The 20,908-nt window shown below is 34.5% G+C and overlaps 1 protein-coding gene across 6 annotated transcripts; it reads right to left on the bottom strand.

Annotated features, from left to right (window-relative positions):
* Positions 1 to 7,373: 7,373 nt before the first annotated feature.
* Positions 7,374 to 20,868, bottom strand: LOC113500138 (aldo-keto reductase AKR2E4-like). 6 transcript variants are annotated; one of them, XM_026880827.1, is made up of 8 exons: positions 20,795 to 20,868; positions 17,862 to 17,908; positions 11,158 to 11,250; positions 10,634 to 10,816; positions 10,206 to 10,322; positions 9,509 to 9,676; positions 8,871 to 9,071; positions 7,374 to 8,259 (listed from the first exon to the last, which is right to left on the bottom strand). In XM_026880827.1, exons 2-8 carry the CDS (start codon positions 17,904 to 17,906, stop codon positions 8,041 to 8,043), a joined length of 1,026 nt encoding a protein of 341 aa, XP_026736628.1. In that variant the 5' UTR covers positions 17,907 to 17,908; positions 20,795 to 20,868; the 3' UTR covers positions 7,374 to 8,040. The 6 variants fall into 6 exon arrangements, with proteins under 6 accessions (XP_026736628.1, XP_026736627.1, XP_026736630.1 ...); XM_026880826.1 differs by lacking the exon at positions 20,795 to 20,868 and adding an exon at positions 19,821 to 20,068; XM_026880829.1 differs by lacking the exons at positions 17,862 to 17,908; positions 20,795 to 20,868 and adding an exon at positions 13,655 to 13,727.
* Between the last annotated feature and the right edge of the window lie 40 nt (positions 20,869 to 20,908).

Below are 20,908 nucleotides of genomic sequence, written 5' to 3'. Positions count from 1 at the left end.
TCTTCCATTGTATCTTCGCTCCTATTAGTCGCAGCGTGATGGTATATAGCCTTCCTCGATGAATGGTCAATTCAACACAAAAATATTTTTTCAATTTGAACCAGTAGTTCCTGAGATTAGCGCGTTCAAACAAACAAACAATCTCTTCAGCTTTATTTATTAGTATAGATTTAATAATAAATGCAAATTCGTAATCTCATTGCGACTAATCGCAACGACTTGTCGTAAGGTTAAACACGGCTTTATTTAAAACCCTGTGATATATTATCAGAGCAATACACAGACATTATTAGCTTAATAGTTAAACGACACTCAAATATGAGACGCCGTTATATCTGATCGGTTTGGCTGTCCATTTTGTCTTGAATATTTGCTATTTTGGTAATTATTTTATTATTCTTTTAATAAAATAATTTAATAAGATACGTTATCAATGTGCTTTGCTTGTTTTTAAAGGACTCCCGCATTAAGGAATTTAATCCTTGTGTCGCGGCTTTCACAAACATTCAAGTCACATGCACAAAGACACCCAGACTCAGAACAAGCATTCGTGGATCACACAAATGCTTGTCTTACTCCTGAATCGAACCGTATTTGTCAAAGTCGCATATCTAATACCAAAGCGATAGATGTAACAGCCTCTCAAATTTGAGTGCCCTTTGATAATAAGTGTGTTAATTATATGTATGTATATTTAAGTGTATATTATGCTAAGCAAAGTTTTCTACTGACTCTTAGGTAAATATTGTTTTAATCTATTAAAATCCTATTGGTTTGCCTAAATTCTTGTCAGTCTAATATGTAGATAGATTGAAGCAAACTTAATAATGTAATATAATATATCCTGGGACAACTCACACACGGTTATCTGATCCCAAGCTAAGCAGAGCTTGTGTTATGGTAACCAGACAACTGATAAACTTACTTATATATTTCTAAATACATATATATTAAAGATAAATTACACACAGACGAAAAATCTCTGCTTGGGTCTAACCGTTTGAAAGTTTGGCTTTATGCTCTCCAGATTACACTGTACAATATATATCTTTATATGAAACAAGAATATTTAAAATAATATATATCTAAGAATCAGTAGAAATAACAAGTTATAGCTAAAGTGGAAAAATATCGATAAAAATATATCGATGTTTCATGTATTTATCGATATAACGTCAAACACTAGCACTGAAAATAATTTTCCGAAATTCTCACTTTTATATAGCCTGGCAATACAGCGCTTATAATGTTGCCATTTACGTGTAAATAACAATAATTAATTTGTAAATAAATGTAAGAGTTCAACAACGAAATTTGAGCACAATTTAGGCACTTTTAGTACCTTTCTAGTGGTAGTTTGCCACTAAAGTGTTCTGAAAATTGTATCTATAGTTTTTCTGGTATTTGAGTTAATAGCATGGACTAGTTTAAAATATTATTTTTAAGTCTGCTACCGTTTCCTAATAGTTTGATCAATTCACAATATTAATTATTTATGAAAAAGAAAACGATCTATAAGTATTTAATAATTTGTTCCTAAAATCTCCCATCCTCTTCTCACACAGTATGTTAGAAAGAGACAAACACAATATCCTAGTTCTTAAGCGCCAAATTGCACAGACGTGTAATATTGTATATTAAATAAGAATATATCAAAATACTCCACAAAACCTCTCAAAAATCTATTTTTGATCGCTTGGGGTCATTATTTTGACCCCGTTTGCACAGATTGACCCCAGTCTCTGTACCTATATAGTTACGGTAGTGGGGAGGCTTATGTCCAGCAGTGGGCGAATATAGGCTGTTGGTGATGATGATGATGATGAGGTAGTTGATGCCTCATTTATCCAACTGTGTCCAAAAAGAAGGGTTATGTTATTTAGAACGAGTGTACATTGGAGACAGTTTCGTGGATCATGTTTTGCGTCAAGCGTAAAACAAACATTTGATCCAGTATCTTGTGTCAAATGAGCACTCACTTTTATAACAGTATTAAAAAATCGAAGAACCCACGTTTTTTATGTAACTCAATTCTAATTTTATCAAAATCAGTCCAGCCGTTTTTATAGTTGTAAATTGCATTGTCATCAAGTTTGAAGCTACCCTGAAAATTTCAGCCTGCTAGCTTATCGGGAAGTGCCTCAAATTGAGTTGCAAAAATCCAACCGGATCGACAAACAAGAAAAGTGAGTGTATAGAAACGTGGGAAAATTGAATGGGGTATTCAGAAACTGGGGTCATAGTTAATAGTTTGGGGTCACAAACTCAGCAAGGGGTAATAGTAATTTTCAATGCGCCAGTATTTAGCTTTATTTTCTAAAAAAAATAAGAAGTTTTATAAGCTTTTCTAATAATAAGATATAAATGCGTACATTTGTAAGTTTGTGTGTAATAATCTCGTAAATAGCTTTACTTAGAATAGATTATGTACCTGTGAAATTAGTAAATTTTTTAAAAGATATGCACAAATATATTTATAGTATATATTCGTTAAATCAAAATAAATGTTGTCTTTGAAAACTGTTTTAATTGAAAAAAGTATATATTTATAAAAAATCTTTTTTCTGTTTTGAAATATAAAATTCTTAATATACGTAAATAAAAATATTTGCAAAATGTAAAGGACATTTAATTTGTTGATCGCTTGGGGTCGTTTTTCAAGTGGGGTCTAAAGATTTTCTCTTGACCCCAAGTGAGAAACAGCCAACGAGAAAAAATCATAGATAAATTATTTTCCTATCGCGGAATGAAATAATATAGTTTTCTCTGCTTCAAGATATATTTAAATTTTCAAATAATTATTTTTGTAAATTTAAAATTAACGCCACTTCGGTTTGGTACCTTAAAATTTATATTTTTTGAGACCAATTGTTAGTTATAAGTATAAATATAGATATTATTATTTTTAAAGGCGTTTATCTGTTTCTGCTTACTTGTCTTTATTATTAAATATACCAGTCTTATTAAAAATGTAAAATGTTCCACAACATTGACACAACGCCATCTAGTCTCAAACTAAGCAAAGCTTGTATTATGAGTACTAGACAACTGATAAACATACTTATATATTTCTAAATACAAACTTATTATGGGTAAATTATACCCAGACAGAACAAATGATCGTGCGCGTCACACAAACATTTGTCCTGGGTGGGTATCGAACCCACGACCTCCGGTACAGCAGTCAGGGCCACTAACCACTAGACCAACAGGCCAGTATTATTTGATTCTGTGTTAACCAGTAACATGTGTTGTGTTGTCAGATACACAGTCGCTCTGTAACATACGGTTTTTAAATAAATCCTTAAGCACTACAAGCTAATACCATCAGTGATAAAATATTCTAGCAATATTTGTATTATATGTAGATTTTTTCTTAATGAATCGTGTATTTTTTGTGTCTATATCTTTATCTACTTAGTAATTAGTAAAATTCCCACTAAAATCGGTCTAGCCATACCGGAGATTAGCTTGTGCCAATTAACAAAATTTACTGGCTTCTATATAACAGTAGTAAGCACGTTCATCAAAATCCAAGAAACAACTGAAAATATATGAGTCGTTTATTTGTTAATATGTTTTTTTTGACGACCTCCGTGGTCGAGTGGCGCACGCACCAGTTTCAAGGTGTCGCTAGCTCTGAGGTCCCGGGTTCGATCCCCGGCTGGGTCAATGTAAAAATTCACATTTCTACATTGTCTCGGGTCTGGGTGTTTGTGGTACCTTCGTTGTATCTGAATTCCATAACACAAGTGCTTTAGCAACTTACTTTGGGTTCAGAACAATGTATGTGATGTTGTCCGCATTTATCATTTATTTATTTTCATATAAAAATTCACCAAAACTAACTTTAATTAAATACTTAAAAAAAAGATTATATGTAAGCAGTACAGCTAAACGTCTTAAAAACTCCTTTTTAAGTGCATTTCCTTATATTTCTAGCTTTTTATAGTTATTTAAGTATTAATTGTATTATTCCCACGCCTATTTTCGTATCTCATGTTATTCTTAATATGGTCAAAGTTTCCTATAATATGTATTATTTGAAGACAAGGCCTATGATCACCTTTTAAAGTTATAATATAGCAGTTGCTGTGATCTTGCGGAAAAATAGAAGGATTTATATACAAGAAGTGCAGATTCGATCCCAACGCAGGCAAAGTACCAATGTCACTTTTTAAAGTTAAAGGTACTTCTAATTATTCTGACAAACGGTGAAGGAAAACATCGTGAGGAAACCTGGATTAAAAATATTGGAATCTGTAATCGCCCGCAGTGAGCTAGCGTGGTGATCAATGCTCAAACCTTCCCTATACGGGAAGAGGCCTGTGCCCAGCAGTGGGACGTCTAGGCGTTTGTTATAGAATAAAGCAAAAAAAACTGCTTTAAGAGGCGGTGATAGGCCTTAATCTATGTTCCTAATCTATCCAAGTTCATTATTAAATGATGCAACGGTTTACTCACGCGTATGTATCGGGGTAGCCCGACTAGTTTCAGACCCAACCGGAGTCCTTAATCATGGGCTGATGCATGAGTAAACCGTTGCATCATTTAATAATGAATCATTCTCATGATAGTTACTATTAAACTATCCATGTTTAGTTATTCTAAAAATATTAAATTGTTATTTTACTACAAAAAAAAACTGTTATCAAAACGTTTTTCTTATTTTTGTTAACTAAAAAATTCTGCATTTATTTTCGATGTTTTTTGAAACAGTAAGTTTCAGATCATGACATTAAAATTTAATAAATATTCCATAGAATTTTAGTTTTCTTTTATCGAAAAGAAATACTAGCAAATTATATTTCTGACCAATTGTATTTGAACATTGCTTGCATGCACAATTTATTTTATAAAGATATTTCCCTATTTTCTATTGTTAATAATAAATTCTTGGTTTATGTTTAACTGTGGTTTAAAAATAACTTGATAGTTTAGCATAGAAAATATTTTTCGTCCTAGCACTAAAACCAGCATTGTTAAAATAACTAAAACAGAGTTAACTATCAAGTTAAATTGAACCACAGTTAGCATTAAGACACAGTTAGACAAGTACCCAAACGCAACTTAATATTGTAGTAACCTTGTAACCACTTTAAGGTGCAAAGTAAACGTTACTTAAAAGTGACGGTAGTCTACAACCTGAGTCAGTTAAAACCCCTTTTAAGTGAAGGAAGGATGGGACGAATTTTCTATTGATTTCAAATGATATAGTCATCTTCGCCTACTTAATAATGAGTTAAATTCCCACTTAAATCAGTCAAGCCATACCGAAGATTAGCTTGTGCCGATTAACAAAAACTGTCTTTTTTTATTTTTTAGTACAGATAAATACTCAATTCGTTAGGCATTTCAAATTAGTTTCGTTCTTTTTGTATAAAAAGTCGATTTAAAATGATATTTTTTATCCCCCGGCAATAACCCACCACTAATTTTCTCAGCAAATTAAGCTAAGAACTCTCTTAATTAAGGCATTAATATTCTATTTCAGTGCGCTTTCATTTGTGTCCCCACTTGAGTACATTTGCAGACATTCGGTTATCCTTTCCCACCTTCACCCAGTCCCCGCAACTTTTAAACGGCTCAATCGATATTTATTTAACTCTAAAGAATACTCGCAACAACAAAAAATTAAAATAGCTCAGGGAGCTAAGATATCACAGACAGAGAGACAGACAGATCCTTCAAATTCGCATCACCCTTCATTTTTCATCGGGGTTGAAAACTATCAAAATATTGCACTGATAGGTCAAATTCACGTCACTTTGAAAAAATAAAGACATTTCTAAACACTGAACCAATTGGATTCGCGTTTGTATAAATGCTACTTAATTATAACTTAAGTTGCGTTTTGGTACTTGAAGGAGTAAGTGCCATTAGTTAAATAAAGCACAATAATTTGTTTGTACATGTATAGTTACATATATAGTGTAAACGTTATGTATGTGTAGGGGTAGATGTGTGAGTGTGTGTAATAAAATGATATATACATTTATATTGAAGTTTTATTTTTAAATATTATGACTTACATAGAAATAGACAATCAATCATGTTTATTTGTCATGGCTCTAGAAGCTAGACGAAAAGCGCCAAGCCCAAAAAGAGGACCTAAGCCGTCGTACACCTGTACTCTCAATTCTGCGGGTCAACTTTAGTGCAGCGCCTGCGACCGAGTGTTTAGATCCAAACTCGGTCTAGCCAGTCACATCAGGGCTCACGCTAGGAAGTGAATTGTCAAGGGTTGCCGTTATGGAAAACGATGAGGAGGACTATATAGTACTCCAGGGAAGGTTGAAACGGTTATAAAATATAGAAAAATTGAATATCAATAATAATATCAACTGTTAGGCGGTAAGTAGTTCGCCGGGACAGCTAGTATTGAATATTTGTCGAAAACGAATTGAATATTTGTGAAATCCCCCTTGACAAATAGATTTAAGTCGTTATTCCATATAAAAAACATTAAAAATAAAATAACTAAGTGTACGATTATAATATTTATTAATGTCTTTTACTTATAATAGAAAATCAGTTCCACGTTTAATACAGGTTATATTATACAGGGTGAAAAACTAAAACAAAACTTATCACCCTGTATAACATAAAGTATCAAACAAATTTATTAGCTTACTGACTACAAATATGATTAAAATATAGTAATTACAATAATTATCATTACTTCTCCCTGTCTTAATGACTAATCAAAGATTTTACAAATGATTCGTCATAGATATTAGATGTGCAAGATTAAACAAAGCCATCTAAAAGTCGTGACCGAAATCATTTTTGACATATTTCCAGCAATTTCCGCCGTGTCGAATGAGGCGTAAAATTTTAACACTTTATATTTTAAAGTGACAGTCATAAAATGTCAAAATTTTTTTTTAAGTAAGTTATATTTCGTCAATTATTATACCATATATTTAAAATACGTTCTCAAATTATTTATCATCATAATAAGATAATAATGACATGACTAGGGTTAAATAATGTTGTCAATTTCTTCGTATGTCGTAATATTAAGCTTGGAGAAAAGATACACCACTTTTACAGCATAATTTGTTTCAGTAATTAAAAAAAGGTAGACAATCTTGAGTGAGTATAAAAAAAACAGTTTAAAAATAAAATGCGACTAAAAACCAATGTAAAATAAAAATGAAGATAACCAAAACAAATATACCTAACACTGAAATATCAGTCGTTTAATTATTTAATATTTGTTTGTATAAAAAGATATATCAAGATTGTTTATCTTTATTCACAGCAATTATATTATTATACAGATTTTATATTTATCCAACATGTAATTTATATTTTATATTATATTATGTCATAAATTTAATAGAAAACAAACCAAAAAAAAATCGCTCAATCCATTCGGGAGCTATGATACCACAGACATACAGACAGAAGGGGTTTAAAAGAAAAACCTGCATCGCTCTAGAAAGCGACAATTTTACCAGTCTGTTGATCTACGAGTAGAAATTAATCCTATAGCTCATGAAACCATTAATTTAATACAAATATATAATTTAGACAGGGAAAACACGTCACAATGAGATTTTATTAATCAAATATCAAACCAAATAAAAATAAATAGCAATTAATCAAATATTATTAAAAAGATTCTCAATCGTCAATAAAATTACAAAAAAAATGACTAAAAACAAACGCACTTACAAAAACGTAGCAAACCATAACAAAATTTGAATGTATTCAACACACGAGTCAGATTCACCCCTTTTGAATAGAGTAGGTATAGATAGACTGAAAAAATCTAAGTATTCCGTCAGACAATTTCATTTTTTTTTTCAGGATAATAAAATGTTTGGTAGTGGGAGCTAGTAACATCACATGCTAGTAAAAAGCGTACTGGTAAGTGACGTCACACGAGATTTTAAACCACTCTATCCCCTTCATTTTTAATTTATGAGATTAAATGAAAAATACGTATCCATTAATTTTCGGAAATCTGTCTGACGGACTTAAAGGCTAATTTTGTCAAATAACTTTAGTTCAGTCTTAAACGCTCACTCTTCAACCCCTAAAAGGATCAGATATAGGGTTAGGTACCTTCTCAAATGGGTAATAAGGATGTGTTTGCCAAAATGAAGGCAGCGTATATCGCGTGTTCGAGTTGAATTGGTTAATTTTCTCAATTTCTTCAGGTGTCAGTTTGAAGTCAAAAATGTTGATATTCTCGACAAGTCTCTTGGGGTTCACCGTTTTCGGGAGTGGGACTACGTTTCTGTCGACCTGGAAAGAGTACAAATATAGTTAAAAAATATGCAAATTATATTCAATTTCGCTGTGACGTAACTTTGATCTGTAATCTTCATAGTCCACTGGGTCTGGATTTATCGTTGTGGGTTGTGCAGTTCCCTTAAAAAAAAGGATGAGCTATTGGGGTATACGGCCCGTTTGATGGTACAGGCTTGCTCAGATTGATCTGGCTCTTTCTTCCAAAGGCCAGTGAAGGAAGTACACCGCATTCGTTTCCTTAAAATGAAAAAACAACATTGTCTGGAGTTGAAAAGTTTGTTTTTAGGTTTCTTCTCAGGGTAGCCAGTTAGGGAATGGACTCCAGCTAGCTTAAAAAGACGCCAATCAATCTTTGGGTTGAAACGAAGAATATCGGACATTTACCGCCTAAAATTCAACTATGCTCGCGGCTTTAGCCCTTAAGGCCCCTGAACTTGGTGACATCTCTTTGTACTCTCTTGTAACGGACCTAATCCTAGTCGGGCGGTGAGCTACCCATCACTCACCATCCGCCTACCATATTCTTGCCCAGACCGCAGATAAAGACAATAGCCCAATTCAAAAGAGATCTGATATTATGAACACGAGACTGAAGAAATACTCACCACCCATCTCAACACGACCTGCGCTGGCGTCTTGCCGTACTTCTGCGCGATGGTCACCAGTACCGGGTCGTCCATCCTGGGCCCCGGGAACCGTATGCCGTACCGCATCACCAGCGACCCGAACGGACTGTAGCCCAGGACTACGATGCCTTCGGATTTGGCGAAGGATATGAGATCTTTCTGAATGATTTGTGGATGGACCTGGAAGATTGAAGTTTCGAGGACTAATGCAATTGTCAAGGTACAAAGTCACTATAGTATTTACACTTGTTGGTTGATGATTACATACTTTACTACTTAATTATTCTTTTTTTTTGCATTTATCAGGCAGCAAGGAATTCAATCATTATTTCGCGTGGTATTTCACAAACATTCAAATTGCAGACAAGAAAACACTCAGAACAAACATTTGCTGATCACACAAATACTTTTCCTTGCAGATTGAATCCGCGGCAAATCGTATACAGTGACTTTAACGTTTAGACGAAACATTTTTGACAGTCATGAAAGTAACCCTTGTATATATTCGTGATCAAGGCAACAAAAGTCTAAAAAGGACCAATAAATAATTCTCGAGGGGTAAAAAGTAGAAAGGGATTATAACTATGAAAGCTAAAATCTTCGCGATAATAATATACCTCAATCTGAAGCGCGACAGGTTTGACAGAACCCTCATTGAGGACCCTCTGCAGCTGCTCCCTGTTGAAGTTCGAGAGTCCGATGGACTTCGCCAGGCCGAGACGCTGCACGTCCTCCATCCCGCGCCACGTCTCCATGTAGTCCACATCTGAGTAACTGTAGTCGGCCTGAAATTGTACACAATATGTATTGCTAGAGATATTTTGCACCTTATCGTGAACACAACATAATCGGTATTTGCTAAACGCGTCAGAGATAATTCGCTCAAATCGAATTCGAAACAGGATTGAAACCTTTTTCGCATTTTCAAATTAAAACCATAATATCGATTTTCTTCATTAAATTTAATTTTATGAAAAAAAAAACATCGCTTTACGAAATTTAATCTTTGTGTCGCGGGGGATTTTACAATGATTCAAACACGGATTCACGCAAACGTGGATCTAGCGTCAAACCAAGCAAAGCTTGTATGAGTACTAGACAACTGATAAACAAACAAATATATTTCTAAATATATACATATAACAGAAAAATTACACACACGCAGAAAAAATTATCATGCTCATGACACAAACTCTTATCCTGGGTGGGAATCGAAACCACGACCTCAGGTATAGCAGTCAGGGTCACTAACCACTAGACCAACAGGCCAGTCGAAAGCAGCTACAGGACCCAAGATATAAGGTAGGTACTCACATTGAGTCCAATGGGCCAGTGTATTAGGAACAGGTCAACATAGTCAAGTCCAGTCTTGTTCAAGACTTCTTTTATCGCTGTCGTCACCTCTTCTCTTTTATGCTGCGTGTTCCAAAGCTAGAACAGAACAGCAGAAGAAATCAGATAGTTTTTCCAAAAAATCGGGAAGTTTTTGTTTCAAATAGGCCGTTTTCCAGGCACTTTTATAGCGTTATAGTAAGTTGTTGCGCGTTTCCAATATGTCATTCCTATGGAGAAGAACTGATGGAGGATGATGTTTTAAAAAAAAAGCTTTGGTGCAAATTTTTTCAAATTTCACCTTGGTTCAAATTTTGTTTTACATCTACATAAATCGCAAAGTATACGCTGTTGTGTTGCTAAGTATTTTTAGAAAGTTAATAGTATTGCAGAAATTTATAGTACCATACCTTTGTCGTAATAAATACATCTTCTCTTTTAACAACTCCTTCACTTATCTTCGTCCGTATGGCCTCTCCGATTTCGGCCTCTGTATCGTAAATAGAGGCAGTATCAAAATGCCTGTATCCGATGTCAATGGCTTTGAGTACAACATCACGAAGTTGTTTGTCTTTGGATTTTATTACGCCAGACTGAAAAAAAATAAGTTCAAACGTTAATTATTTGAGTAAAAAACTCCGGCAGATAGGTTTCCCAAAAATATTGAATACTATTTTTAAAAGAATAGGAAGATTAAAAGTACTTAAAATGATAAAATGAATGGTATCGGGGGCTAGTAACATCACTTGCCAGTAAAAATCGTACTGAAATGTAGTGTAAACGGCTAGTGACTCATTTTCTATTTACGAGATAAAAAGAAAAATACGCATAGAATATACTTGTTTAATTTGTCTATAGCGGAATTGTTAATTTAAAACTAACGACATTTTTTTATCAATTCAACAAATTGACGCAATGTTTGTCTCAGTAGTACCTGATCAAATCCGAGATAAGTGCCGAGTCCGATCCCTGGCATCTCCCTTCCATCCAACATCTTTATTTTTGGTACGTCCACAAACGAACTCATCTGAAAACAAAAATAATGAACTAAAAATACACACTGACATTAGTAGTCATCAAGAAAGGAGGGGGCATCCTCCTGGACACCCACTCCCTCGCGGGAGGAAGTGGGTAGTGTCAGACTCTTACTGACTAAACCTGAACCGCAGTGCTACGTCATCCGCGTCTTTGTGTCGTTTTATGGCAATGCGTTGCAATCCTTCATACACCGACCGCGGGCTTCCACCGGCCAGTATTGTAGGTCGGTGGGTATAGAGATAACGTTCTACTAGATTCTGGACTGATAAAATCCGGTATCCTGATCTACCCTGTCAGAGTAACCTTGAACCAAACAGTCTGACTGTACTTGTCACTTTCTGCGCCGCGCTCAAAACTCAGTTTCGTGACAATTAATATTCCGTACAAATAGGTCGAAGATAAAGAAATCGGTTGGATGGTAAAAAAATTGTGAGCACTTATGAACAAACGGACAGTTCATGGGTTCCAGTCCTGACGGATATACAGACAGGATTCTGCCCTTTTTCACTAAGAGGAAACTTTTAAAAGGACATGATATTCCACATGCGGTAGGAGATCAAAGGTGCAAAATACATATTTACATCTACATCAAAATCTCCTTTTATAACGCGTCGTCTATTTCACTACACAATCCGATAAAGCTAAAGTGTCCTGTCGTATTTCGTTTACGTTTATAAAAGGGGGAAGGTATAAATAAAATCACTTACAACGCGAGGAACTCGACGCAACGAACGTGGGGATGTTAGACTTGCATCGATAATAAAAATCTAAATATAGTAACACCACTAACACCGGTTCGGTAATCGCTTTAGTCGGAGCCGCGGGATCGCTGGTGCTTTTAATTGTTTTTATTAATTGTACTGAAGTTGTTGATACAAATATTGAGGGTAGAAGTAAGAAGTACCGTCTTGTATGCGCTGTATTTTTAGTATCCTACTCCAATCATTTTTTGAGCTATTCCTTACGTTCTTTTGATTTTTGAAAAAAAACGACCCCCGCACTTAGGAATTTAATCCTTGTGTCGCGGGGGCTTTCACAAACATACAATTAACATGCACAAAGACACCCAGACTCAGGACAAGCATTCGTGGGTCACACAAACTCTTGTCCTACTCGGGGATCGAAGTCGCGACACGTCGGTTACAGTAGGATTGGCGTAATGACCTCAAACACTTGCCTAGCCGTGCATTCCTCTTAAAAACGGTCTCGTTTTCTTTAAACACCAAGAAGATTTCTCATGATGGGCTATTACAGTCGTGGCAACTTTTTGTTTTGTATGCACGAGTCACAGGTTCCATCCTAATGCAGTCAAAAAAATGTGACTTTTTCCAAAGTAATATCTCCTCTGATAATTATTCTAAGGCACCTCAGTGTTGTGAAGGAAAACATAGTGAGGAAACCTGGATTCTAAATGTTAGACCCTTTAATCGCCGGTAGTGAGTGTGGTTATCAATGCTCAAACCTTCCGTAAACTGAAACAGACCTATAGTGGGATGCCTAACAGTGGGATACACATAGACTTAATATATATCATAGTGATATAGGTAACAAAAAGTTTATAAACACTAACACATAACACCAATATTCTACTAAATATTTGTCGAACACCATTCTTGTAAAACTTTTTAAACATTATTTACGGTTTGTGCGTTTGACAGCCGGCACTGACATTCTTGCTGACGTTTCAATAAATAAAAGGTTTATGGGATGTGTTTTCACTCTGTGGCTCTGTGGCTACGTTGGACCGATTAAAAAGCGATTTTACTATATTTCTTTAGTTTTATAGATCCTGCACTTAATTAAATTTACGAAAATCGCACTTCAAGTATTTTTTAAATCTATAAAAAGGATAACTTAGCCTGGGCATAGAATAAAAGTACTTTTTGAATGAGCTGAAGGTGAATATAAAACTTCAAATGTATGAGAATGACATTCCTTTTTGACTAGTGACCTGCCTTTGACTAGTCATTGATTCAATAGTTGTTAATCTTTAACGTCAAAAGATCTATGATTGAAAGGCATAACTGTGGGTCCCAGCTGTTATTTACACATCTCTGACAGTCGTTACAGGTAGTCAGAAGCTTGAAAGCCTGACAACCAGTCTAACCAAGGGGTATCGTGTTGCCCAGGTAACTGGGTTGAGGAGATCAGATAAGCAGTCGCTCCTAGTAAAACACTGGTACTTAGATGAATCCGGTTAGACTGGAAGCCGACCCCAACATAGTTGGGAAAAGGCTAGAATTATGATGAAGGATTGCAGATATCACTTGGCTATTATTACCTTCATTTAACTCAAATCAATCATCACAAAAAAACACGAACACAGACTGACAGACACTTCAAATATAAATAATTACACTGTTATTAACTTAAAATGAAAGTAAAACAATCACCTTTTAAAAATAAATTGAATATCCTTAACCAATACCTAAGTATTTTTCAAACTCACTGACGCATGGCGGCTGAAGTGAAAGCCAGCCAACGCTGTAATGTTTTAACACTCATTTAATAAGTGATAACAAGAGATAAGGCATCCGTTTAACAAAAAAAAACAAGCCAAGTGCGAGTCGGATTAACGAGAGAAGCTCCGTACAATTATCTATTAAGACATGTAAGTGTGCGAGTCAGACTTGCGATATTGAGAGTTCTCTAAGATGTAACAAAATGAATGTTGAAAAATTAATGGTCACCCATCAAATTTATGACCGTGTCAATGGTTGCTTTACCTGAATTTTTGGTTTTAGCATATTATGTTGTTATAGTGATGCATTATTTGTGAAAATTTGAACCGTCTAACTATAGATGTTTATGCAATACTACTAGGTGACAGACTTACACACAACCGCAAATATTATCAGAAGTTGTTTTAGTAATATGCTCCCGTTTTACCTTTTGCCTACGGATCCCTAAAAATACGTTATTTGATCATGTTAAATAAATGACACTGTGTTCTCTTTGAAGGTCAAAGGTCATATTGTTTATCTAATACAAATAGTCTTGAGGACAGATGAACAGAACGCACCTCAAGGGGATAAATACGAATCCTAGTATTTATTCCCGCCAAACCCACTGTGCGCGACGTGTCACGGGTTCGATCCCCGCGTAGGACAAGCGTTTGCGTGATCCACGAATGCTTGTTCTGAGTCTGGGTGGAATGTGGATTGTTTGTTTGTGAAACCCCTCGCAACACAAGAATTAAATTCCTCAATGCGGGTGTCGTTTTTTTAAAGAACAGAAAAGTTTGCATCGCGTTCCCGTGTCATGCATCAGGCACAAGGGAAGGGTGAAGCACTCCTTTGGTTTTATCCGGTAGGAGTCCGGCACACCTCTCCACCTTCCCCAGGGTGGAAAAAGTCCATGAGGATTTGCCCGGGTATAAAAAGGTATGTAGATTAGATTCGTATGGTAGATTATAAATGGTTCCATAATACCTCATCCTCGGCCTAGCCTTTTCCCAACTATGTTGGGGTCGGCTTCCAGTCTAACCGGATTCAGCTAACTACCAGTGTTTTACAAGGAGCGACTGCCTATCTGACCTCCTCAACCTTGTTACCTGAGCAACACGATACCCCTTGGTTAGACTGGTTGTAAGACTCAAGCTTCTACCTATCTGTAACGACTGTCAAAGATGTATGATTAACAGCCGGGACCCACAATTTAACGTGCCTTCCGAAACACTGAGGAACTCTTTATGATAAAGATGGTCACCCATCTACGGACCGACTGCTTAGACTTAACCTGTGATCGATCCACTTATGCAGTTATAGCTTAGCCACGCATGCATAATCTATACTAATATATAAAGCTGGAGAGTTTGTTTGTTTGTTTGAACGCGCTAATCTCAGGAACTACTGGTTCAAATTAAAAAAATATTTTTGTGTTGAATAGACCATTCGTCGAGGAAGGTTTTAAGCTACATACCATCACGCTGCGACTAATAGGAGCGAAGAAACAATGGAAAGGGTGGAAAAAACAGGGAAAGTTATTCATCTTCGAGGGTTTCCGTTCAAAAATTCCCAACTTATATAATCTAACCATGCGGACGAAGTCGCGGGCAACAGCTAGTGTTATATGTATGGTCAGCGGTAAACAAAGATGGTATAAATACTTAAACAGTTATGGCATGTGCAGTGAAGGGAGTAGGCTGCTGTCCTCGCTGCCATCATTATAAATTTAATTAACTTGGAATGCGTGTACTTAGTCTTTTGTCAAGTACTATTCTGACAACCAGGGCCCCAATTCTGCTATTTACAATGGCCGAGGAATGAATGAAAATTAGCTTAAAATGTTTTTGTTTGTATTTTTTCCTGCAAAATAATTGGCAATTCAGTACGGAACATTACACCCAAGATCAATACAGTTAACTTCCAATTATTGTTTTGGCAAAATGCTTAAGAGAATAGTAATAATGACAATTTAATCCAATTTCCAATCGGTCATTGTAAATAGCAGGATTGGAGACAAATCTAAGGATGTGTTTGTAAATAAATAATAGGATCACTTTATTTATCTAGCCTTGGTCAGCAAAACTAGTGTTTTCTTTAACTAAATGACCTGTATTAAGGAATTTAATCCTTGTGTGTCCGGGGTTTCACAAACATTTAAGTCCCTTGCAAAAAGTGCACTTGCACTTGTGGATGACTCAAATATCTTTATCCTAAGCTGGGATCAAGCCCGCGACACGTCGTGCTCAGTGGGTTTAGCGTGGTGACCTCAACCACTCGGCTATCCGTGCAGTCCAAATTTGATTGTAAGTACTATCGTGTTGGTGTTACGATGAAAATAGAGAAATCCTCCCTTTCTTTTGTAGTAGTTAAACGATTGCAGTGGTTAAATTATTTTTTTCCTGAGAATTGTTTACATTACCTTTTTATGTTTGTTGTGTTCTTATCTCATTTTTATAAATAGCATTACTATCGTGTTAATTAATATTTTTCTCTCTTCTATTAATACTTGGTAAAGTCTTTTATAAAAGTTAATTTTATATTGCCCCTTGCGCTTGCGTCGTTTTTAACGTCGGCGTGGGCACAAGGGATTTTGTTTATTCCTGTGACTCGCTCAAAAAGATAATAGTTCATGACAATATCTGAAATGATATTTAATTAAATACTTTTCAAAAAATAAATGTGTCGTTTAAGTTTCCACGAGTTTTATTATTTAGAAAAATATTCGTTCCCAATTTTTATGGTTGGGTACCTCAACACGGAACCATGATAAGGATCCGTTGTCTGTTTGTGCGTCTGTCTCAAGGTTCTATCTCATTGAGATTTTGATTTTCATGTCTAGCTATCACGGATATATTTTGCTCCCGCTTTAGCAAATAGCAAATCAATGTCGAGGTTAAGCAGCGGTTTGATATGGTCATAAATTCGATGCGTTGCCAATTTTTGCACATTTGTATTTCTTATGTTTAATTATAATAATATTAGTACCGTAGTACCTAGCAAAGGTGTATTGACTTTTTAATCTACAATATTATTTCTCTCTCCTATAATAATATATTAATAGTTATTTAGCGAGATACGAATTCTAACCTCAAATATTGACATTAAAAACATTTAAATAATATGACATTTAACCATTGTGACAGTTTCATTTAAAACCTGAGCAGTATTCACGCATAACCCTGAATTCAAAATGTAAGCAAACAATAAGGAAATCGACATTATTATTTATAATAATAAGGTGTGTGAATATTATTAAATCCTTATCATTTAAAATTATAATAACATGTAGCTATAATTGGGCTATTTTTGTTAAAATTTTAAATTTTGTTTAGTCCTGCGGTTTGCATGAATTTTAATATTTTTAATGCTTTTGTTGAATCTAAATTTGTCATAATTTTATGTCATGACAAAAAATTTATTTTCAGCTCCTTTACATTTTACTAAAATCTTATCAAAATTGGTAAGTCCGTTTTCAAAAGCGGTCACCACAAATAAACAATAACATTTAAAAAATGAAATCTGAAGACTTTTTTGACTAACTAAATAATAAAATTAATAGAAAAACTCTGCAGCTTCATTAAGCTGTAATAACAACTACTTAAGAAGCGAAAACAGCTTTTTAGTTAATAAACATTGATAGGTACACCTCATTTTATGATATAAACAACACAAATAACATTAATTAATTCATATTATTAATTTATTCGTTGCAAAACCACAAATAAATATATTTGTTTCGGTAAAATGTCTTCATCTTTTATAAAAAGAAAGAATTTTAAATGATACCGATTTATCGGGATTGATCGCCTAGTTTCAGTCCCAACCAGAGTCCTTAATCATGAGCCGATGCGCATCATTTAATAAGGAATCATTTTAAGATAATTATTCCAAAAACTACATAATATTCCACAACTTTCACACAACCCAATCTAATCCCAAACATAATAATAAACATTATATAAAGGTATTTCTAAATAAATACACAATACATTATTTTACAAATTACACCTATCACAGAACAAAAAGTGCTCATCACACAAACATTGGTCCTGGGTGGGAATCGATCCCACGACCGCCTTATAGCAGTCAGGGCCATTAACCACGAGACCAACATGCCTGTCTATATTACAATATTATTATAACTCGGACTCACCGCTTGCTGGCACAGCACGAGGAGGACAGCACCGCTCAGTCCCATGTCTAAAACAAAATGACACAGGTTTATCTTACGCCGGTGTTTAAAAAGATCCTATTTCAAACATACTTGTGTTACGTTACGTAAAATTACGTCACAGGGAATGTGTCAGATTGAACTGCATGTATGAATGTGGTTTTTTTTAGAATAAAAAAAGACACGTAGACTGAGATATTTAAAAGACAAAGATTAATTTTAAGTTGTTTCCGGGCAAAGTTAATTTATTTAAAGATAAATATTAATTTATTTTAAACTACATAGAGTTACGGGTGACAAATCAGATAAATAGTATTAAGTTGGACTGTCAGCCAGTAACAATTCCTTAACATTTTTAATGAGTTCAGCAATTCATTCTGAAATGTAAAAATAGAGTAAAAACATTTTTTTATCTTGATATGTAATACCTGCAAGATAGTCGCGCTAACATATAGGAGTTGGATTTATTTAAACTTACAGACCGATTAAAACAGACTACGAAACCCGTAGTAAACAGTTTAAAATCTCGGGTCGTTGGGTTTTCACAAATATTCGAGTCTCATGCACAAGACGTTTTTTTTTTATCTTAAAATTGACATTTTTGGTTTGTTTAAGTGTACCTATTAGTTTTTATTTATCTTTAAATTGTCATTTAGTTATTGATTTAGACCTTTGTTTAGTCCTAGCTAGTCTAGCTACCGCATAAGGTTAAGTAACCTGTAATGGTAGATTAGTGTGATAATTACATAAATAAATAAATAAATGAATACGGATTACTCAGAATAAGCATTCGTGGATCACATTTATTAATGCTAGTACCACACTGAGACCGAACCCGCGATACCTCGCGAGCATTTGTTTTTGCGTAGTGACCTATACTATATGGCTATCACTGCAGCACTGAAGCGCAATTACATTTCTTAAGCTTGTTCTTTCACTTCATTTTTTTTTTTCAAATAGGCTGTTTTTCAGGGCCTTTAAAAACACTTGTAGATACGGGATACTGTCTATAGATGTATTTTCTGATGTTCAAAAAGTGTCGCTTGGTAGTCAATTTTGAAAATACTATTTAGTACCGATTTTTCAATCATCAGTTAACTCCTATCTGAGGAATAATTATGGCCGTTTGACATATTTTCTATACAAAAGCTGTCAAAACGTCAAACATATTCGTCGAATAAAAGTTATCTGGCGATTGAAAAATCGGTCCTTACACGAAAAAAGGCGAGATAGCGTAACCTAAGTATACTTTTATTCGACGACGCGTGTTTTTACTTGCAAGTATAATATGCCCTGCGTATGCTAATATCGTTTTTACGAGTTTCTTTTATTTTCCACCCCAAGTCAAAAAAAGTTTTGTAAAGTATCCATAAAGATGAGATTTTTGGAATAAGACAATTGCAGTGCAGTGAGCAAGACACCGCTATATGCCTATACATGCTATCTCACTCCCACATTTGAAACACTTTTATTTAAAGGGTCATGGTAAAGGGAATGATGGCAATCACAGTTTTTATACATTTTAATATACTGAGACTAGTTTTTTATGGTTCAAAGTAAGATTTTATAATGTTACTTATGCAAATAATATGTAGGCTTTTTCGTAATATAAATTTTAATGTTTTTATTTTTGTAAGTAAAGTTTTAGGAGCGATCATTTAAATGGTTTTATTGGGCGTTTGTTTTTATGAAATGTTTTATTTTAAGTAATAAAAACGGATTGAGATAATAATACCAGGCTATATACGTCCCACTGCTGGGCACAGGACCTCCCGAAATTCTAGTTTTATTTTCAGTACTTATAAAAAAACGTCTGATAAAATTACATCTGTCCATTTATGACTATTCTGTAGATAACGCCTGCTGACAGACGGACTGACAAACAGCGGAGTTATAATAATAATTTTTCACCCATTTAGTACAGAACCAAAATAAACTTACACTTCGTTACATCGCAGTCGGGTAAACCACAAAACTGTAAACACACACTAATTATAATGAAACACTTGTAACGATATAAAAATTAACTAATTAGTTAATTACAAGAGGTTATCCCAAGTTTATAATTATTATACACGTTAACAAAACAACTGTTATTTAATAAGGTCGATAACCTTCAAATTTAAACAAACTATAATAAAAAGTGACGCTGTCTGTATGATGCTGTACCCACTAAACAGCTAAACTGATTTCAATTAATTTACGTGCGGGTAGATTGAAAAAGGGAGATGGAACTTGTGTGTGTGTATGATTCAAACATGATTGATTTACGCAGCTGTACATGATACATTGTTTTTAAACTGGAGCTGCAATTAATTGATATAAAGAAATAAAATATATTAATAGACAAAAATCGGTCAAGTGTGAGTGGGAATCGCGACGCATAGGATTTCGTGCGTATAGTCTAAAACAAAGCAAGAATAATTATTACCTCATCAATCGTTTCTTTATTGTTAATTAAATAAAGATGTTATTTTGACAAAAATCTGCTGATTTTGCTGTCATGTGTCAATCCAAATAATCGTTTCTTATATATTTCTTTATTTCTGACTTATTTTTTTCACCCAACTGCGTTAGAAGCAGAGTATATACATACTTTTAGGGTTTCGCACCCAAACATTAACACGAAACGGTAAGACTAGATTCAACTGTCTGTTCGTCTGTCACAAGGTTGTATAAATCGTAGAACACAAGTGAAATTGGCAGAGGATATGTATTAATAGAGTTGAATAAAAATCTAGGCTTCAGTAGCACCGGTTGGTATGGTGAAAATCATGACGGGGTGAACATTTTTTTTTGGATTATTTTACACTCACTTGGTCGGTTCTTTTGGCTTAACTAACCTAGGTACATTATTATAAAAACTTTCGTGAGTCGGATGAATACTTTATTATTTAAATTAACAGTTCACTTACGCGTATTTCTCGACTCGCCCGCCGTCGCGTCAGCTCATGATTAAGGACTCCGGTTGTGTCCGAAACTAGTCGGGCACTCCCGATAAATACGTTATTAAATAAATAATAATAAAG

This window comes from Trichoplusia ni, chromosome 13 (assembly GCF_003590095.1).
Source record: "Trichoplusia ni isolate ovarian cell line Hi5 chromosome 13, tn1, whole genome shotgun sequence".
Classification (NCBI taxonomy): domain Eukaryota; kingdom Metazoa; phylum Arthropoda; class Insecta; order Lepidoptera; family Noctuidae; genus Trichoplusia; species Trichoplusia ni.
Note: the sequence above shows the minus strand (reverse complement) of the source record. Positions and strands in the feature narration are given on the sequence as shown.